This window comes from Alligator mississippiensis, chromosome 2 (assembly GCF_030867095.1).
Source record: "Alligator mississippiensis isolate rAllMis1 chromosome 2, rAllMis1, whole genome shotgun sequence".
In the NCBI taxonomy this organism is placed as follows: Eukaryota; Metazoa; Chordata; order Crocodylia; family Alligatoridae; genus Alligator; species Alligator mississippiensis.
In genome coordinates this window covers 275,669,045-275,687,546 of record NC_081825.1, presented here as the reverse complement: position 1 = coordinate 275,687,546, position 18,502 = coordinate 275,669,045, and the positions used below count along the sequence as shown (strand labels likewise).

General features: G+C 40.7%; 1 protein-coding gene across 2 annotated transcripts in view; it reads right to left on the bottom strand.

Annotated features, from left to right (window-relative positions):
- Positions 1-3,541: 3,541 nt before the first annotated feature.
- The window catches only part of SLC24A4 (solute carrier family 24 member 4), a 161,957-nt gene continuing 146,996 nt past the window's right edge, over positions 3,542-18,502 (bottom strand). Inside the window, exons 13-18 of one of the 2 annotated variants that reach the window (XR_009460247.1) lie at positions 15,259-15,425; positions 11,705-11,819; positions 9,623-9,735; positions 8,693-8,758; positions 4,983-5,185; positions 3,542-4,662 (exon numbers count right to left, since the gene is read on the bottom strand). Coding sequence is in view for 1 of the 2 variants with exons in the window: in XM_006271078.3 (XP_006271140.2) it covers positions 5,033-5,185; positions 8,693-8,758; positions 9,623-9,735; positions 11,705-11,819; positions 15,259-15,425 (614 nt within the window). In the remaining variant the exon portion in view is untranslated. Of the gene's footprint in view, positions 5,186-8,692; positions 8,759-9,622; positions 9,736-11,704; positions 11,820-15,258; positions 15,426-18,502 lie in introns of both variants that reach the window. The other variant, XM_006271078.3, reaches the window with a different exon arrangement.

Below are 18,502 nucleotides of genomic sequence, written 5' to 3'. Positions count from 1 at the left end.
GACAACAGTGTTGGGGATGGCGGGTTAAACGTTGGAAAACAATAGCTACCCATCTGAACACATCAATGTGAATAAAAAAGCTGCAAATGGCTTTTGTCGCAGGATGTTGGGAATAAATTCCTCACTAAACATCTGCGTAGCTATTTCATAAATCCTACCACCTAACAAGTTTTAAAAAGTCTAGAGCTCAAACTCAGGGAAATAAAAAGGGCAATGCATAATGCATATAGAATTTGTTTTTCTTTTTAATATTTGATCATAGGTAAATCAAGGAGATGAAGCCTGCTATTGCCAAATTTTATCAATGTGCCTTTTTAATAGAAAAATTCTTTGGTTTCACCTGGGTATATTAGTGTTATTCACTGTTTGCTTTAAACAATGCTAGGTCAGATTTCTTCCCTGGCATGAATAATCAGGCAGTATTTATATAAACTCAAAATTTGCCATTGAAAACATTTAACCAGGTTACAAATAACTGACATACAATTTCAACAAACCCTGGAATGAGCCATGCAATGGATGATGCCAAAACTCAGATGGCCAGCTAGAAGAAAACATCCAAACCAGACACAGAAACAAGTGCATGGTTTTAAGCACATTTACAAGGGTATTCAACAAGATGAATGAAAAGTTCTCTATAAAAACAGCATTAAAAGGACACTAGGAAAAATGATGGGTTCCTCCACCCTTTAAATGTTGACAAGATGTTAATAAATATAACCCAAGCCCAGAAGCTAACTATGCATTTTTAACAACTGCAGAAAACATATAAAAAAATAAAATAAAGTTGGCACGCCAATGATGACTGAGCCAGGAGGAAAATTACAACTCTGCTGTGCATTTACAGCAGACTCCAGTGTTTTTTAGTCTGAACTGCAACCCAGAAAGCAACGCTTATATCATCAGTTACCAAAGCCCACACAACACTAGCTTTTAAAATTTAGATTTACAAATGAAGGGGCTGACTCTGAAGTCCTTATTCAGTCAATACTCATTGAAGTAAGTGGAACAGGTCCTGGTTACAGAACTTTACAACTCAATGTGAGCACCGTAGAAGTGAAGTTCTGGTCCCATGGAGGTCAATGGCAAAGCTCCCACTGAGCCACTCTGGGAAGGATTTCACAATTTTGAAGGAGTCTTTAAGAGCTGGGGCCAAATTCTCTCATTTACAGCACTGGAAATCCAAAGTGACTTCATCTGTGTAACAAACCATAGATTGTAGCCAAAGATTTTTGTTTTAGGGAGGGGCAAATTTTTAGACTCTGAAATATGAGATGAAGAGGATAGGAAAGTGACACAAAACCCAGAGTCTGTGAGTTTCTCTTTTATTAGGGAATACAGCAAGACACTTAGCTATATGCTTAACTTTAAGCATGAGATCAATCTTGTCGAAATTAAGCTTTGCCAGATGCAAAATATTTTTTTTCTGAGTAACTCAGTTTGCTGGGAAATTTTGTATCACATAAATAGTTTTCCCTTTCAAATCCACCAACTTTCTTTTCACCCTCGAGCTGAACATTAATTATATTATGCAACAACACAACAACCTCCAGGCTGAGCTGGCTAACTTTGTGCCAGGGCTGATAGAACAAATGGGTGCAGACTTTTCCATAAGCAATGGGAGCAGTTGCAGTATAGGATGTTACTGATTCCAGGGTGGTGGATGTGAATGCCTGCTTTTTTTTTGGTTTTTACAGGATGGTGCATTTCTTTTAATGTACAGAGGCACAAGTATAATTTTGTTGCTATAATTTATATAATCTTGAAGATATTCAATTACTGAAAAAAATGATTCCTCACACTTATAGCAATGTAACCAGCAGTAAAACCTTTCCCAGGCTACTCAAATTATCTGCATGATTTGGGTTATGTGGATGTCTTCCTTTAGTTTTGCATATGGATAAAAGTGGAAATCTATATTGTAACTTAATTTGCATGAGTATTGGTCATCAAGGCTCTAATACAGTGTATAATAGTTCTTTGGCAAATGATGTATCCCTGCTCAAACAGTCCCGTTAGAAGAAACTTTTTATCGCTATTTATTTACTGATAAGTATAATAGTTTCTTTGTAATAGGTTCTGAGGTCTAGGCATTATGCTGATCTGCAGAGGTCAGTCAGAAACAATTCTGAGTCCAAACTTTCTCAAAGTCTGACGAGGATCTCAATGCTGGTGAGGTCCATTGTGGAGGTGGGAGCAAGTCAAGACATTTCAGTCCAGTGTTTCAGTTTGGGACAATCTCTGGGTAGGACAAGATACATCAGAAGCAGGGGATAACTGAAGCATGAAAGTAGCACCCTTTTAGGCAGGTAATTTTAATGGGACTCATGAGGATACATAAAATTAACAAATCCCATGCATATTTGTACTGAGGATCAATGGCCAGGGAACCTGTGAACTTTTGAGCCTTGCTTGGCTCAGAAATATGAATATTCAAGATACTTTGCTGAACCTGACTGTGTACATTTTAATGATAAAAATCACTGTTGCCTCAGGTGATCCCTAGGTAGTCATGATATTCAGGACCAACCCTGTGGCTCAGACTACATTCCTGTAGTATAAAAGACCCTGGGCTACTGGGCCCTTTGATCCGAGCAGAATCAAGGAAGTAGGCCTGCAACTGTACAACCAATAGGACCAGGTAGGTGTGCAACAGGTGAAGTCATTGATCTACCCTTACCTTCATTCCAGCCAGCACATCTAAGCCAACATGGCAGGAGTTATTACCAACAAATTACCCCCTGTGTACCAACCAGTACACATTACCAACAAATTACCCTGTGGAATAAAGGACATAAAGAGGGTAGGAGCTGGGGCTTCTGCTGCCCTGCTGTCCCTGGAATGCTTCTAGGGTCATGCAGCAGTGTTCTGTACTTTACTTGTATCTTCATGGCACAGTCCCTCCCTGGCTAACAGCCTCTACAGTATGAAAACAATGAGGACATGCATGGCTTCAACCCCTTTCCATGTTAAACCATAGTGAAGATATTTTGAATGCCATGAAACAGAGACATCTGTTTCCCTGAGGGCTAATGATAAACATCTACTGGTTACGCTTTCCTATCTAATAGTGCCGCCTAATATAGTGATATTTGTTACCACCTTTAGGACAGGTTAGTTGAACCAGTAAGGTGGAACACTCAAAAACTTAGCTTAGTTGCTAATACTGACATTTGTACCAAAGAACAGTAAGACAAATAACAGGTATATTTCCTCTCTCCTGTACGACTACATTGAAAGGATCTTCCTGTTGTTATGAAAAACTCAACAGTAAAAACATATTCCTTAATTAGTGTCCAAATAAAAAACAAACACCCAAAACAAAACAAAACAAAACAAAACCTTGCTTATAAACACACTGCCTGATGTGATTAAGGTTCTACATGCAACTTTGAAAGAATTATGTCATAGATGGATAAAATAAATGTAATATACATAAATATCTCTAATCAGTATGTATTTCCTAAGGTTTTAAAGTAACCTTTTGTTGACATAGTAAGGGGCATCTTCATAATAGGCTTAAGTGCAAAATATTCATGTGTTTAAAAATGCATCAAATCTTTAATTAACTGAGACTTTTTCCTAGAAACATTAAAAAAATAAAAAAATCTATGTATAAAGTTAGCTGTGCTTCTTTAGAAACCTTTAAATGTTTTTGTTCATATACAACTTTAAAATATTTTTAAAGTAGCTGTTTTAAAACATCTTAATTTTTTTGGTGACTCTTTTTTTGTACCACCACTACAGCATATGATGTTACATTTTTGTTTGTATTCTTTGAGCCAGATTCTACTGTCGATTACACACAGAAAAATTATTTTAAACTAGTTTTATGCTAGTGCAAAAGATATCCAAATCTGGCTGGGAGAAGAGGGAGTTAAATAGTTCAGCTCTAGATTAAGTCAAGCTTTAAAACTTTCTGCATGCAAACAGATCGAGGAGCTGGTTCCCGTGATAGACTTGCTCTTGTCATCGTTGTTTAATATCAGCACTGTGTAGTATCAGGCACCCATCTTTACAGAGTTTGTGGGGTGTAGCAACAAGTGGAGAAGAATGCAGCAGCTTCTAGATCAATAGCCTAATGATGAAGCAACCCTCCCCCTAAATCCACGGTGCAAATTGCAAGCAGTTCTGGAATGTATTTGGGTTATAGTTTTCTGATGATAACAACAACGATTGCTGGATATAGAGCACTCAGTTGGACTCCTGCCTTTTAGTGTCTTCTAAAATTACAAAAGTGTGCTTATTGATGTAAATGCAAAATGTTATTTACAGGCTTAATGTTCCACAAATATTAGTATATAACTGTACAATGGTCCTTGCTGATGGTAAAACATTTTTCAAGTATGAACCGCTGTGGGTTTATTCTCTTTTTGAATATTCAGATTCTCTTCCTCTTACCACGCATCATCAAAAGTGATACAGTATTAACCATCTTCTCTTCTTTCTCTGTCAAATTGTTCATGCATTCTTAAGAAAACAATGGTTAAGCATCACCATCAAAGGCTTATGTATGTCAATGCAGTTCCTCTATAAACAGAGCACTTGAATGGGGAAAAATGTCCTCAACGTCGCATGCCATAATATGTGCACTGGTCTTTCTGGTCTTGTAGCTGAGATCCTTTAACTGAGCCAAGAACAGTTCTTAGCTTGCCTTCTTTTCTTCCATGGAGAATAAATGCCAAAAAAAAAAAGAAAAAGAAAGATGAGAGTTTATTAATGTTCTTGCTTGATTGTCTGCATACAGGAGAAGGGAAACCACAAAAGAATGCTGCTGAAGTGGGACCTTTGAGAAATGGGACTTTTGAGCAGCAATATCCAAAGGAGGCAAATGTTTTGGTTGCCTTGAGCTGGCATGTTCCAAGAAAGGTTTGTTTGTTTTCCTTCCAAAGCTAAAAGTTCTTGTTAACTGATGCAACAGAAAAGACACTTAAATTATCAATGAAGAGAAAAAGTAGAAATGTAAATGTCCTGTCACTTACTGGACAAGGAGTTAAGAACATCTGAGTCTCTCTCCTTTTGTGTGGCTCATTTAAAGATTTTCTCGGCACATTGGGAAGTTGACAAAGGTGAAGACATTGAACTCTATTAATATAGAGAAACACAGGAAAATGGCATAAAGAAGCAACACATAGATGCCTAGTTTCTTGTCAAGTTTCCATTGATTTATATGGATTCCAGCCACCTGTAAGTATACAAAGTGTTAGTTAATTATGTCTCTAAGGAAACAAATATGGCAAGCTAAAAATAAGGAGTCTTTTGAATTTGATATCCTTAAATGTGCTAAAAATATAGTCTTGCTCATTTTACAGATTACAAACAATGTTCCTTTTTTCAACCGGAGATAAGGTGTATAAGGCCAGACCAAGTTAGTTAAAAATAAGGGCTTGATTCTCAATTATGTTAGGGCCTCATTACAAGAAGGTGTAAAGTGGATATAACTAAGTTGGGCCTCTTGGAGATCTTTTCAGAGGGGCAGGGCAATGTGGATTCCTTTTCATGTAACTGAGAATGAAGCCCAGGTGCATTTCATTTCAACACAATCTATGAACTTCTAGTCCTGCAGCTCCCACTAAGTGTTTCAGTACTGCCTAAATTAACACACATAAGCACCACATGTTCTTCCCTATAGACCACTGGCACTTTACAGAATACTGTTTCTTACATCAACTTTAGAGAAGCTGGAGAAGAAAATGCTATCGAGTTCAGAACCAACTGAACCAGTAGAAGTTGTTCTGATGTAGAGTTTGTGTTTTTGCAAAAACAGACCTATATGCCACCTGTATCAAACTGGTTAAGCAGCTGGCCAGCATTAAGAAACTATAGACATGTATAATAGTATTTAAAGAGGTACTGCACCTCTGCAGGGTGCATTGCAAATGCCTGCAAGTGTGAACCAAAGGGAAGTGTAAAAGGCCACAATGAAGACACTGGCCAGCGTTTTCAAACCTGGGTGTCTGGTGCAATGTACATGTAGGCTCCTAGATAAAAACAGGACATTGTGTACATCGCAGGTATGCTGCTAGCATTTAAGAAGCTAGGTCAGGGCAGGAAAGAGTCTAGCTTGTGCAGCATGGAACTCTCTGTGGGCTAATTTAGCCTGCCAGGAAGAAAGGAAAATTAGCCCACACAATGCTCTTTGCAGCTCTGGTTAGATTGCATCTGGTACCTTAGGTAGCGAGTTGGACATGGTCTTATTTTTCTCTTGATAGGCAAATGACTACACTCTTTTCACTCTGACTACATTCACAGCTGAAACCATTCTTGTAGAGAGTCTGCAGTTTATAACTGCTACCCTCTCATTGCCCAAGTAATATGAAGGAAAATATTTTGTCTGTTTTCACGCAAGAGGCACGATCAAAAAATTTAAACTTTTGTTCTTTTAACAAAGCTCCTACCCCTTCATCGGGGGCCAAAAATATAAAAAAGACTGATTTTCACATGTACCTAAAGATATTACTTTTATCTCAATTATATGAGGACTAATGTTCTCAAATAAATTTTGCATGGACATGAGTATGATGATAACTGTTCTGTTTAGATTTTCTACTCAGATGACATGCCTGTAGCTCATCAATACCCATGGGCATCTTTCATAATGATCCTTAGATAATCCTTCCACAGTTTGCCAAAGTGCTAGAGCAGGGGCGGGCAATTATTTGGGCTGGAGGGCCCCTTAAGAAGTTTTGGTAAGTTGTTGTGGACCATGTGGGGGTTGGGGGCTGACCCGGCTCAGTACAGTGGTTTGAGGGGTGGGGGAAGGAGGGGGCAGGAATCATTTCTTTCTGGCCCTCGGGGTGCCAGACAGAGCAGAGGGCAGCCAGGTCTCCGTGGAGATTGTCCCAGGACCCCCATGTGTGCTTGGCCGGGCAGATGGGATGGGGCCGTAGATGGGTAGGGAGTGGCATCCATGAGTGGGATGGGCAGGCAAGGGCGGGACCGGGATCACAGGGCTGTGGCAGCATGGGGCCAGGGCATGGGACAGAGCCACAGTTCACTCCCCACATGCCCCTGTGATGGCTGTCAGGTCTGCAAGCAGGGACATGCAGGGAACGTAGTGCAGTTCTGTCCCAGCCTTACACTGTCACTGCCCTGTGATTCTGGCCCTGGCCCTGGCCACACACCCTGTACCCAATGCTGCTCTCTGCCCACTCGTGGACCCATCCTGTTTGCCCAGCCAAGCATGCCCTACCCACAGGGGTCCCAGGCTAGTCTCCGTGGATAACCTGCCCATCTGGTGGGGGGGGTATGGGACAGACCAGATGGGGTGCCTGGGAGGTGGGGCCAGGTCTGGCGGCAGTGGTAGACACTAGCAGTGGCAGCTGAGTACAGTGAACTCCCTCAGGAGCTGCCAGGAAGCAAGTCCAGCTGCCGTGCCACCCCTGTCCCACTGTACTGCACACCTGGGGATGGTGGGACCAGCCGCATGCACCATGGCCCAGGCTGCCCCCCTCCATCTGGGTTGGGTGGAGCTGAGGGACCTGTTGGGGGTTGGATAGAATCCGTTGGCAGACCAGGTCCGCAGGTCGTATTTTGCCCACTCCTGTGTTTGAGGCCCACATGACACAATATCAAATGCCACAATTTATCAGTTCAGATGCAATTAGAACATTTGCTTAACAGATCACTGCACTGTAGAAAAGCTGAGTACCAGCGACACTTTCTGCCGGGGGCTGAGACTGCAAAGGGGTTCTGTTTGCATGGACCACATATCAGATTCATAGGTATCATAACTACATATTGAATAGGGATGGAACTTTGTGGCCCTGGTCATCATATCACTGTAGTGTATAATTGGTCATTCAGAAGCACAGACATACAGCAATGCAAAGTCTATGGGAATGAGCACAGTCTCCAACTGTTTGAGAAAGACTTGTAACAACTGTTAGTAAGAAGTGATATTTGTATTTTCACGGTTTGAGTCTTCTCATGTTGAGCTCAATGGGAACTTAATCTCTGACATCAGTGCATGTAGTATCAGGCCATAGATGCTGATTTGAACTAACTTGAAATTAGAATGAATGATTCCCTTATCCAGCCATTTGTTACAAAGTAAGGGCCCAATCCTGAGAGCTACAAAGTAGGTTTCTGCTAGGTGTTGAGATCCTCTGATCTTTGACAGTGGTTTGCACCTCATTGGTGAGCTCTGGTCCTGATTCAATGCCCTCTGAGGTCATGGGTCATTGACTTTCCTTTGACCTCACTGATTGTTAGATGAAGCACTACGAAAACAGACATAGCATGCCTCCCTTTTGTCCTGGGATCCTAGAGTTGCCAGTGCCATGAAGTATGAGAGATACCTGTGAAGTATGTGAGATAAAAATGTGCTAACACTGCCCCTACCCCCCACCCCTGTTTACCTCTGTAATTTAATTACTAATCATCCCAAGGACAATCCTATCAGGCTGTGTGCCTTCCCTGGCTGCCTACTGGCAGAGGACCACCCGTGCATCATGGAAGGGCCAGACATGTAAATAGCTGCTCTACTCCTCTTTTGTCCTAGGTTTTGACTTGGATGAATTCTGCTCAAATGATAGGTCTGTTTAGAGCCTTTCAGAACATGTTAGTTGGGATGGTAAGTACTTCCAATTTCTCCTATTACAATGTGAAAACTACACATTTGACTGTAACAACTTATTATACAAACTGTATACTGAATGGAGTTAAATTTTACAACCACAAAAATACTTACAGTAAGAGCTACAGATCCCAGCAGAAGCACAACTGAATAGACCAGCCCCTTGCTATTTATCCTAACCTGTGAGAATCAAATACAAAGAGCACTTGTTCAATGTATATTAAAGAGTACATTGGAAAATTAAATGTTTCTTGATGTATACTATTCTACATTCCATTCTAAATAATATTTAGAATTCAAAACTATCTTACATAATTTAAGCCATATGAATCCTAGATGCCTAGTCCTTGATATATTCACTATAACAGAATGGGAGGATTTTTTTTAAAAGGTCAGTGCAAGGGTGTGGACAATCACACAAAGCACTTAAGTGCTATCTGTATGGTATAAGGCAGAGGCTGGGCTGAGTCGTGCCATGTTCACTCCAAGAACATTAGGTCCTGAATCGGAAGTAGTGCAATCATGTTAGGGTGGCACTGTGCACACACAATGAGTTCTGCTGAGGCAGTTGCTGGCATGTGTGGAGAACTACACAGTTTGGGAGCCAACTTGCATGGAGAAGGCCCAGTGTATCTCAGATGTGTTGCCTTGTGTTGAACAGAGACAATGGTATAGCAGTTTTGGCTGGCAGATCAAGGAGGATAAACATTAACATCCTCATTTTACAGACAGGTAAACTGAGCACACGGGGTTGAGAGATCTGCTCAAAGCTGCACAGTGACAGAAGGGCAGAACCAGAGGTAGACATACTTAGCCTTCCTCTCCTGCCACACATTACAATTAACTCCCACTAATGAAAACAGGAAATAACTGTATCTTGTAGCATGGAAACTACTCTCATACTGGCTGATTTCTTGGCTAAGAAACAACCACATGTTTTATTTATTCCAATAGAAGAGCTTAGGTTTTTTTTTTTATACTGCTTTCTACTGCAATATGTTTTAAGTAAGCAAAAAATAAATAAATAAATAAATATATACATACAGACGATCCATAATCAACCACCATAGTTTGCAAGCCCCATGGGACGCCAAGGCCTACTAAAATGTCAAATACATTGCTCCCTATTGTGTTGGATACTGCCATATCACCAAGGCCTGGGGGGAAAAACAAATCTCAGTTAAAAACAAAGCACAGGAAAAGCTTTTGAAAAAAGGAGGTGGTGCAGAAAGAGAAGGAGCCAGTACTTTAAACAGAGCTGCCTTAGCACTGCAAGTCCCACATAGGACATTGGCCACATATCCAAGTTCAGCAGCTAACTGGAGCAACATTTGCATACCTTTTAACAATACATAAAAAAAGCTCACAACCAATATATTTTATTTGTGCTTCTGTGGCTTCTATCAGCTGGGATAGGTGGAGAGTAAACACCTGGTATTTGAGTTTGATACCAATGAAAAAAAAAAGTTTTTCTTCTTTATACTGTTCACTCCACTTTATTCACTATTCAGCCAGAGAGAAAAGCTGTGGGTTGAATTTTATGTTGGAATGCACTCTGGGAGCGTGTCCAGATAAGCATGCACATGCAGTGTTCAGTGTTGCAAACCACACACGTTGCACATGCAGGCATTCCCCATGCTGCTAATTTACAGTACAGCAGGTTTTTGCAGCATGGCTAATTTGCCGCACAGTGTCAAAAAACCTGTGCCTGAAAAAAGCGGGGTTACACTTGTGGTGGCAGTGTGCTGCCCAAGACTGGAGCCTGAGTGGCTGAAGCCGTGGTGCGGCTGCTGGCCAGGCTCCACATATTGGATCGCTGCTGCTGGAGCCCCAGGAGGCCCCCAGGACTGGCTGCTGGGCCAGTCCAAATGCTGGCCCCAGTCTCCCCTACCCTTACCTCCTGGGGCAACTTGCCACATGCCAGAGGTCCCAGGGACAAGTAGCAGTGGCACAACTATGTAATATGTTTGTGCTATTCTTGTATTACAGATGTGGGGGCTGTACTGGCCTCTTCTGATGGCTAATTTATCTCCTCAGAACTCTTGTTGGTTTATTGGAATCTGTATGAGGCCTGGCAAATGGAGAACCACCCTTTGGCAATAAGGGCTGTGAGAACTGGAATGCTGTAAAATACTAGTATTACCCCCTGTTTCTCTCCCTGTGTAATACGGAGGAATACATGGCCAAGCTTTAATGGTGTTAAGCAACAACAAGAAAGAATGTGGCCACAAATACTTCTCAAGTGAAAAAAACTGGAAAGCTGAAAAAAAAAATTAGCTATGTAGAAATATGTCAGACATTCTTCAGGTATTTCAATAGGAAAATTGAAAATGACGTGTTAAAATTAATCTGACCCTGCTCTGTGTTAACAAACCTCAAGGGAATATGCTATGTGTGCATGCATTCAGACTGAAGCATGCTTGAAGCAGGTATCCTCTGTTCACTGTATTTTTGCCCAAAAGCCTATGGAAATCTTCTTGAAATCAATGCAAGTTTTACACATGACAAATATCAAATCTGCATATGTACTGTGGGTTTACAATCATATTTTTGGCTGTTATTTTCTTGTTTATGGGTTGTATGGTTTATATCTCTGTAAAGTGATCAATATAAGCTGCACTTTCACTGTTTAATGACTTGCCAGAATGCATTTTTTTCCTGATTGTACAAATCACGTAGAACAGGAGTTCCCAAACTGTGGTAAGTGTACCCCTGGGGGTATGCAAGGTATCTCAGGGGTATGTGGGAGAAATTTTGTAATGGCGGATTTAATTTTCATTATAATAATAATTTGCATTTAAGGGGTTAAAATATAAAATGTGTGCTGGTAGGGGTACATAGGCAGCTGGTAAATCTGGAAGGGGCTATGCAATAAGAAAAAGTTTGGGAACTTCTGATTTAGAAGTAACAAGTGCCCTGTATTCACAACCAAAGCAACAACAGGGGAGGGAGTACTTTTTTGTTCTGAGTTTATATAGTCCCTAGCACAGTGGGACCCTGGTCCCTGACTAGGCCTACTCCCATACAAACAACTTCAACAAGCACAATTGGGAAATGTGCATATTAAAGCAGCAGAGCATACAGTATGTATGTGAAATCATTAGAACTTTCAAACAGAAATGATACCTTGTCTTGCTACTATTAAGCTGGCCATGCAGTCTGGTACACTTGTTCCTGCTGCTAGGAAAGTAATGCCCATGATAACATCAGGAATCCCCAGAGTGTATCCAATCACAGTAACCTGTGCAGTAAGGAAAAACAGAGCCATTTGTATTAATTAGGAAGTCTCTCTCAGACTAATCCTGAAATTCCAATACAGTTGTGTTTCCCTTTTCACTTTCATTTCCAGAGGCTGGCATGACAAAGGTTAAACACCACACACACATGCGCGTAATGAACCACAACTGTAGCAATATTTTGACTAAAAATGGCGTGCACACACCTGTGTAATGAAACAAAGCTGTAGCAACAACCTGACTAAAAATGGCAACTATGAGGTGTATAAACTTTTAGACAGACAAGGTTCTTTGGGTGAATCTGATATCTTTTATTAAACTAACTTAAATAGTTGGGAAAATGTTTCTTAACAAGCTTTCGGGTTTAAAAACCCTTCTTCAGGCTGAGGAAGCATCTGCAGTTGATGTGTGCTCTTCCTGGATTCATTCCATCCAAGAACAGCACGCACCAACTGAGAACACTGAGAATGGGGAAGAGAGAACACTTCTTCCCCCAGCAAGGCAGAGACTAGGGAAGAAGCGTGATTGCTGTAAGTCTCTTGCTGAAGATGAATTTGGAGTAAACAGGATTTGTACAATCTCCAAATGGCCCAGGTGGGACTTCCAGAGTCCAGAAAGTGGTAGCAGCCTGCAGTGGGGCTCCCAGTAAGGGTGGAAGGGTCAGAGATGGAGCAGGCTAAAAGACCCTGCCAACAGGTCAAGAGAAGAGGCTTATCAGCCAGACAAGGAAATGCAGGAAGTAGATCCATGTGTGTTTGTGGAATGAAGCAGGAACATTAGGGGTGGGAACAGCCAGGTGTTTCACTGAGGAGGATGTAGGACTGGAGCCTGTAGTAAGGTCAAGGGGCTCCCCTAAATCACAGTGCTGCCACTTTGAGGCATTGTGGTGATGTCTTCTATGAGCATAAATAGGTAAACACTATTTGTTTGGACTGTTTTATTAGCCTTGAGTCTATTCCAAAAGTAGTGGAGTGTTTCCCCGCCCCAACCCCCGCCCCTGCAATGTAGGCAGAGGGTTAAATTAAATTACCCAATTATTGAGAGCAGAGGTCAACAAACTTTTGCTAACAGTGGGCCAAATTAACACAGGTTGGTCCTAAAATGGGTCAGAGGCAGCAGATGTTAGATATTCCTCCACTAGATGGAGCAATCTCATGCAAAACTTACTAACAGCAGCTCTATACATTTCTGGGACAATATCGTTTTTTGGCATGCTTGGTAGACTGGCTAAATCTTGTTTCAGCCTGTGAGCTGTAAGTTGTTGATCCCTGATTGAGAGAATGCTTCACTGACTCCATGGACAGATGATTACGTAAGTGTTAAAAAGCAACAAAAACAACACAAATCCTTAAACTAGATCAACAACGAGTGGATAATTACCCCAGAAAGAATGAGGTGGGCCAACCTGGGGTAGCCATTTTGCTAAAGGCAAACCTACTCCCCTACCACCTATAAGGTGAGGGGTGTGTAGCTGACTGCTGTGTTAACTATCCTGGGATAATGGCATATCTACTCATTCTGGATCCCAGTAATTTACACCAGTATGTACATTACACTAGGATAGACAGATGTCTATCTATATCCTAAAAAGGCAAGTATTAGTGGGGTACTGGGATATGGCTATCTCTTGAAAGCAAGAGGTAAGGAATACTGCTATAATATCTAAGGTCCCATTTTTACCTTGGTCTTTGCACTCTGTCTGATTTTAACAGATCTGAAAATATGGTATAAGAGTAGAAAGTATAATAACCTTACTGGGATGGACAAATAGCAGGCCGTGGCAACACTGTACCAGAGAGAATGAATGGCTAACATATGAATCTCATTTACTATGTATTCTAAATCAGGAGAAAGTGTAATACTTTAGAAAATAGCTACATGAAAAAACAGGATTCTTCACAAGTAGAAGTGGTAAAAATAAAGTAATCTAAAAATGCATAATATACTTTGGCGATGGCAGAGCTGTTGGCATAGGTCCCAGACAAGTATAACTCAGACATACAATTCATACGTCCCAAACAAATTTTGAAGCTCATAAATGAAGATGTTTCCAAAAGGTCATATCAAACTTAGAAAATCCATTTCCAAAGGTACAAATTTCACATTGTGAAAAAAAAAATTACGATTTCTTCCTTTTGTTGATGTGAAAAAATGGGCATGTACATACACTATGTATCCTGTCATTGTCTTAAAGGTTCTTTTGTATTGTAACCATTAACTTTGGCTCTTTGTTCAGAAAATAAAGATATCTTTTTACATTTATAAAAAAAGGATTTTTTTAATTTACAGTCTCACATCTGCTACTTGAGTAGTGGTCTTCTCCAACTAAAATGTACATTTGAACTATAAAAACTGAAAGAAAATGAGGAAGTGAAACACAGGAACTTGGTTTAGATCTTAAAGTAAAAGAGTTTCTGCACTGATCATATCAGGGATCTCTGTTCTCAAAACTAAGCTTTTCACATGTAAAGAACAAATTAAAAGATTTTCTAGGCAATCAGTGAAACATTAATCAAGAGGGATAATATTTTTGACTAACACAGTACTTTTTACTCAAAGCATTTTACACTGCGTCTGATCCTGCAGTCCTCACTACCTTCCCAATTTACTGTGACAGTAAATTTCAGGATCATAAAAGTGCTGGGCGCTTAAAGAGTGGTGCTGAAGATGATTTCATTTTTCATACAATCAAGCCCCTGAAAGCGTTCTACAGCCATGCCATGACACATATGCATGGCTGCAGAACGCTTTTAGGATGGCTGATCACACAAAGAAATAACCCTCCTCAGATAAGGTATTAGATGAAGGAGCTCTACTTTAGAGCACCTTAGGGAACTTGTGTTCCCTAATGTTAATTTTTCATGCATTGGGCTGGGCTGTCAGCAGGGCGGGGGGGGAGGAGGGAGGGAGTGGCGCCAAGCTGCCTGCTAGGGTTTGCTGCCTGGCTGGAGCTGGGGGGAGTGGAACAGGGTCCCCCGTGCCCCCTCCTCCCCCCAGCTACTCTGGCTTGGGTACTGGAGGGAGCTGGGCCAGGTCCACAAGGCAAGGGGGATCCATTCTACTCCCAAAACCACCTCCAGCTCAGGCTGGACAAAGCAAAAAGAGGGATGTGAGCAGCACTGAGCCATGTAAAGCACCATGAGTTACAGTGGGGGTCTAAACGTCTGCCTGTGCCTTCAGTGCCTAACGCTCAGCCAATGGCAGGGAATAAGCACATTACTTCTAAGAAACCATGTAAGCAATGACATGCACCTTCAGGGACCCACAACATTTAAAAAGATTGACCTAATTCACTGTGCAAAGAGACTGGCCTATGGGATAGAATATTCAAATGGACAGGATGTTAACTTACTACTATGTTGCATACAAAGTAGGATTGGTGCTGAAGTTATCAATTTGGGCTGTACATTTAAGTTAATAAAATGTCTTGTTGTGCTCACTTACCATCCACACCATAAAATAGGAAAACAATGCAATCCACAGAGTGGATAAAATGAACGTCAGCATGAAAAATTTCTCCCAGCGTGGCTTGCTGCAGTTTGGAATGGTACAAAAAAGCAGAAATATCAATGGCCATGTCAAAATCCACTTGATCTTGTTCACTTTTCCATCTGCAAGAAAAAAAAAAGACGGGGTTGGGGGGTGTATTTAACTTCCCTGTCACTGTGCCAGGCTCTGTTGCATAGGTACTGAGTGAGACAGGACTGCTGACAGTTGTGCACTTTGGTTTGGGGGTCTAGTGCGCCCTTTTTCAACCCTCAAAATTTCTGTTGCCCTGTATCATCAGCCCAGTACTACCCTGGGGTGAGAAGTATAATACAGCAGCTGTGCATGTGCTCCCAACAAAGACTCTGAGCTCTAATGTATTTGTTCTTTCTGAATCCCAAATTCAAAGCCGGTATTTTACACTTTGAAGGGTATGCTTCAAATTACTATTAAGCTCTCACCTGAAATAAAAAGCAAATGTTAAGTTTTAGTCATAAACCTATTTTAAGGGAACAGAGAAAAATTTATAGTTTTACAAAACTGTATTCATCTGTTTAATAACCAGAAAATATTCTTAGCTGATATAAAAACTGACATAAGTCCCAATCCTAAACTGTGCTTTGGTGGCAATTAGTGTCAGAGAATTTGCAAATAACTGTTTATTATCTGACTAATATTATATTAATATAATCAGACTGATTGTGTTCAAGTGAATAGTGCACCAGACTAGAACTCTGCTACTGCCTGCTGGGTGAACTTTGCTGTGCCTCAGTCTCCCCCTCTGTAAAATGAGGATAAGGATAGTGGCCTCTTTTGCAAAGCACTCAGAGATCAACTGATGAAAAATGTTATATAAAAAGGTCAAGCATTACTACTTATAGAGGCGTGTGAAACACCATCACTTTCAAAAGTACTGCAAATGTACTGGTAAATTTCAATTCATGAGGACTGAAGGAAATCCTAGGATTTTCACACACTAAGGACTACTTTCATATTCTTTGTGGAATTTGTGAAGCCTGCTACATGTTTGTTTTCCTGATGTAATTAAGCTAGCAGGGATTTCTTGATACTAGCAGCAATATAAATAATCTGGCAATTATCTGACAATCATGTGCACACAATCCATTAAAATATGCCATTTTGAAATAGATGGAGAAATCAAACCAAAGAGGGGAAAAATACCAGTTCTTGTTTGAAATAATATTCAAATTAAGTTACTTACCCAAGTTAATAAAAGCAGGTAAGACTCTGGGGAAACTCCCACAGAGTTCAGCAGGGGTTTTGCTTAATTAAATATTTCAGCATTGTGTCTTGATCCAAATCCCTCCTAAGTCAACAGGAGTCTTTCAGTGACTTCAGTGGGTCTGTGATCAACACTTTGACCCATAATGCATCAGATGGAGTACAATCAAACATTAAACATTTCTATATTTAATATAAAATATTTAAATTTTTAAGAGCATGCACCAGTCTCCCTGAGAACAAGTCTACATGCAGTAATCTTCATGAGGTAACTGGGAGTTATCATGAACTTAGTTGCATACATTTGCAAGTGTTGAATCAGGTCTTTAACGTGAGATTTTAAAGTGAATGCTAACAAGCAAATATGCCCCTCCAGGAAACATGCTACACTTGGCAGTCTTCTCCCCTCAGTTGGGGCTTCTGGAGCTCAGATCTTATAAACTTGTTTTGAAAAGCAATATTCTCTTAGAACCTCTCTATCCTAGAACTCTACACATCATTGGGGAGCTGTTACAGATTTTACTGGAGGGACCTTGTACTTTCTGCTAACTGTATACAGACATTCTGAAAAAAATTGTACCTCAACTTACCTCTTTTCAGGTAAGGGAATGATACTATTTAGCCTTATAGTGAGATCTAAACTATCTGTTACTAGGGCTGTAAATAGTGCTATAATAATTTAGACCTCCTGTTGTTTAATTTCTTTCAGCTTGGACCATTACAAGACTCATGCTGGTTCATTTGTGCTCTTTATCTACCTATGTTGCTAAGCTTGGTTCAAAGTCAAATAAGTCAGTCTGTTCTGTGCTTGAAATTTCCTCAGTGCTTAATTCCAAGTGCAGGATCAGTGAGTGACCATCTGACTGAATGACAGGAAAAAAATAAAGATCAGTTCTGATCCTGGCATAACTCCACTAACTTCAGGGGTGTCACCTATATTTATGCTACAGTCAAATCAGGCCCATTTGTTTCAGCACTTAGTGCAGGTGCAAGAACCCTATATTCCTAGCTATACAATATGGAGTAAGCATGCATTGTCGTTCAATGAGTCTGTCAGGGAGCACATACCTCAAAGGGAATCCTGCTTTTTAAGTCCTGCATTGGCAAAGAACCTAAGCTATGCGTATTCATGCTGCCTTTGCACTGGCTTTGCTAAATCTTGTCCTCACTCCCAGGAAGATAGAAGCTGGGTTGCCGAACAGGCATTGACTGTCTAAGATGACTTGTTTGTTAGCATTCACTTTAATGTCTTGATGCCATTTTTGTTCTATCCAGAGAAAGTCACTGGAGAGAAAAGAGTTTTTCAGCTCTACAAAATGCATAACCAAATATCCTTTTTTACATAGCAGTTCCACTCCCATTATCACATAATGACCAGCAACCTGTTTTCCTGTGACCCTTGGGGTCAATTATTGCAATTTCCTCTTTGCTAGGTTATGGTAAAGCTGTTCTGCCCCTTACAGCTTGTTCAGATACAGTGGCATGATTGCCTGTGGGTTTGAACAATCACGATCACACTTGAGCTGCTTAATGTTCATTGCATTGGCTGCTGAGATGGGGCAGATTCATGTGTCTTGTAGGGATAGTCAGCTCTAAATGAAACTGGCCCTTTACACTGGAAAATCCATTTAGAGCCCTGACCTAGCAGGCTCGGGGGTTTGAAAGAGGATAGAGCTAGACTGTTCTCAGTGGGGCCAGCCCTAATGTCTATGAAATTTTGCCCTCACATATCAGTTAATGTTTAGGGTTTTGCCACTGAGGCAACTGAGTTTTCGCTCTGATATCCCTGATAGTGTGGGTCTTGCTTCTCCCCCAAACCCACCTCCTTTCATTTATCTTCACACTAAGCAATAAAAACATCTCAAAGCATTTTTTCCAGAGGTGTTTTAAAAATTACTTCAGATGTTCCTGTGTTATTGCTTTGTTTTTGGTTCATCCATTTCTCTGTAATTTTTTTGAG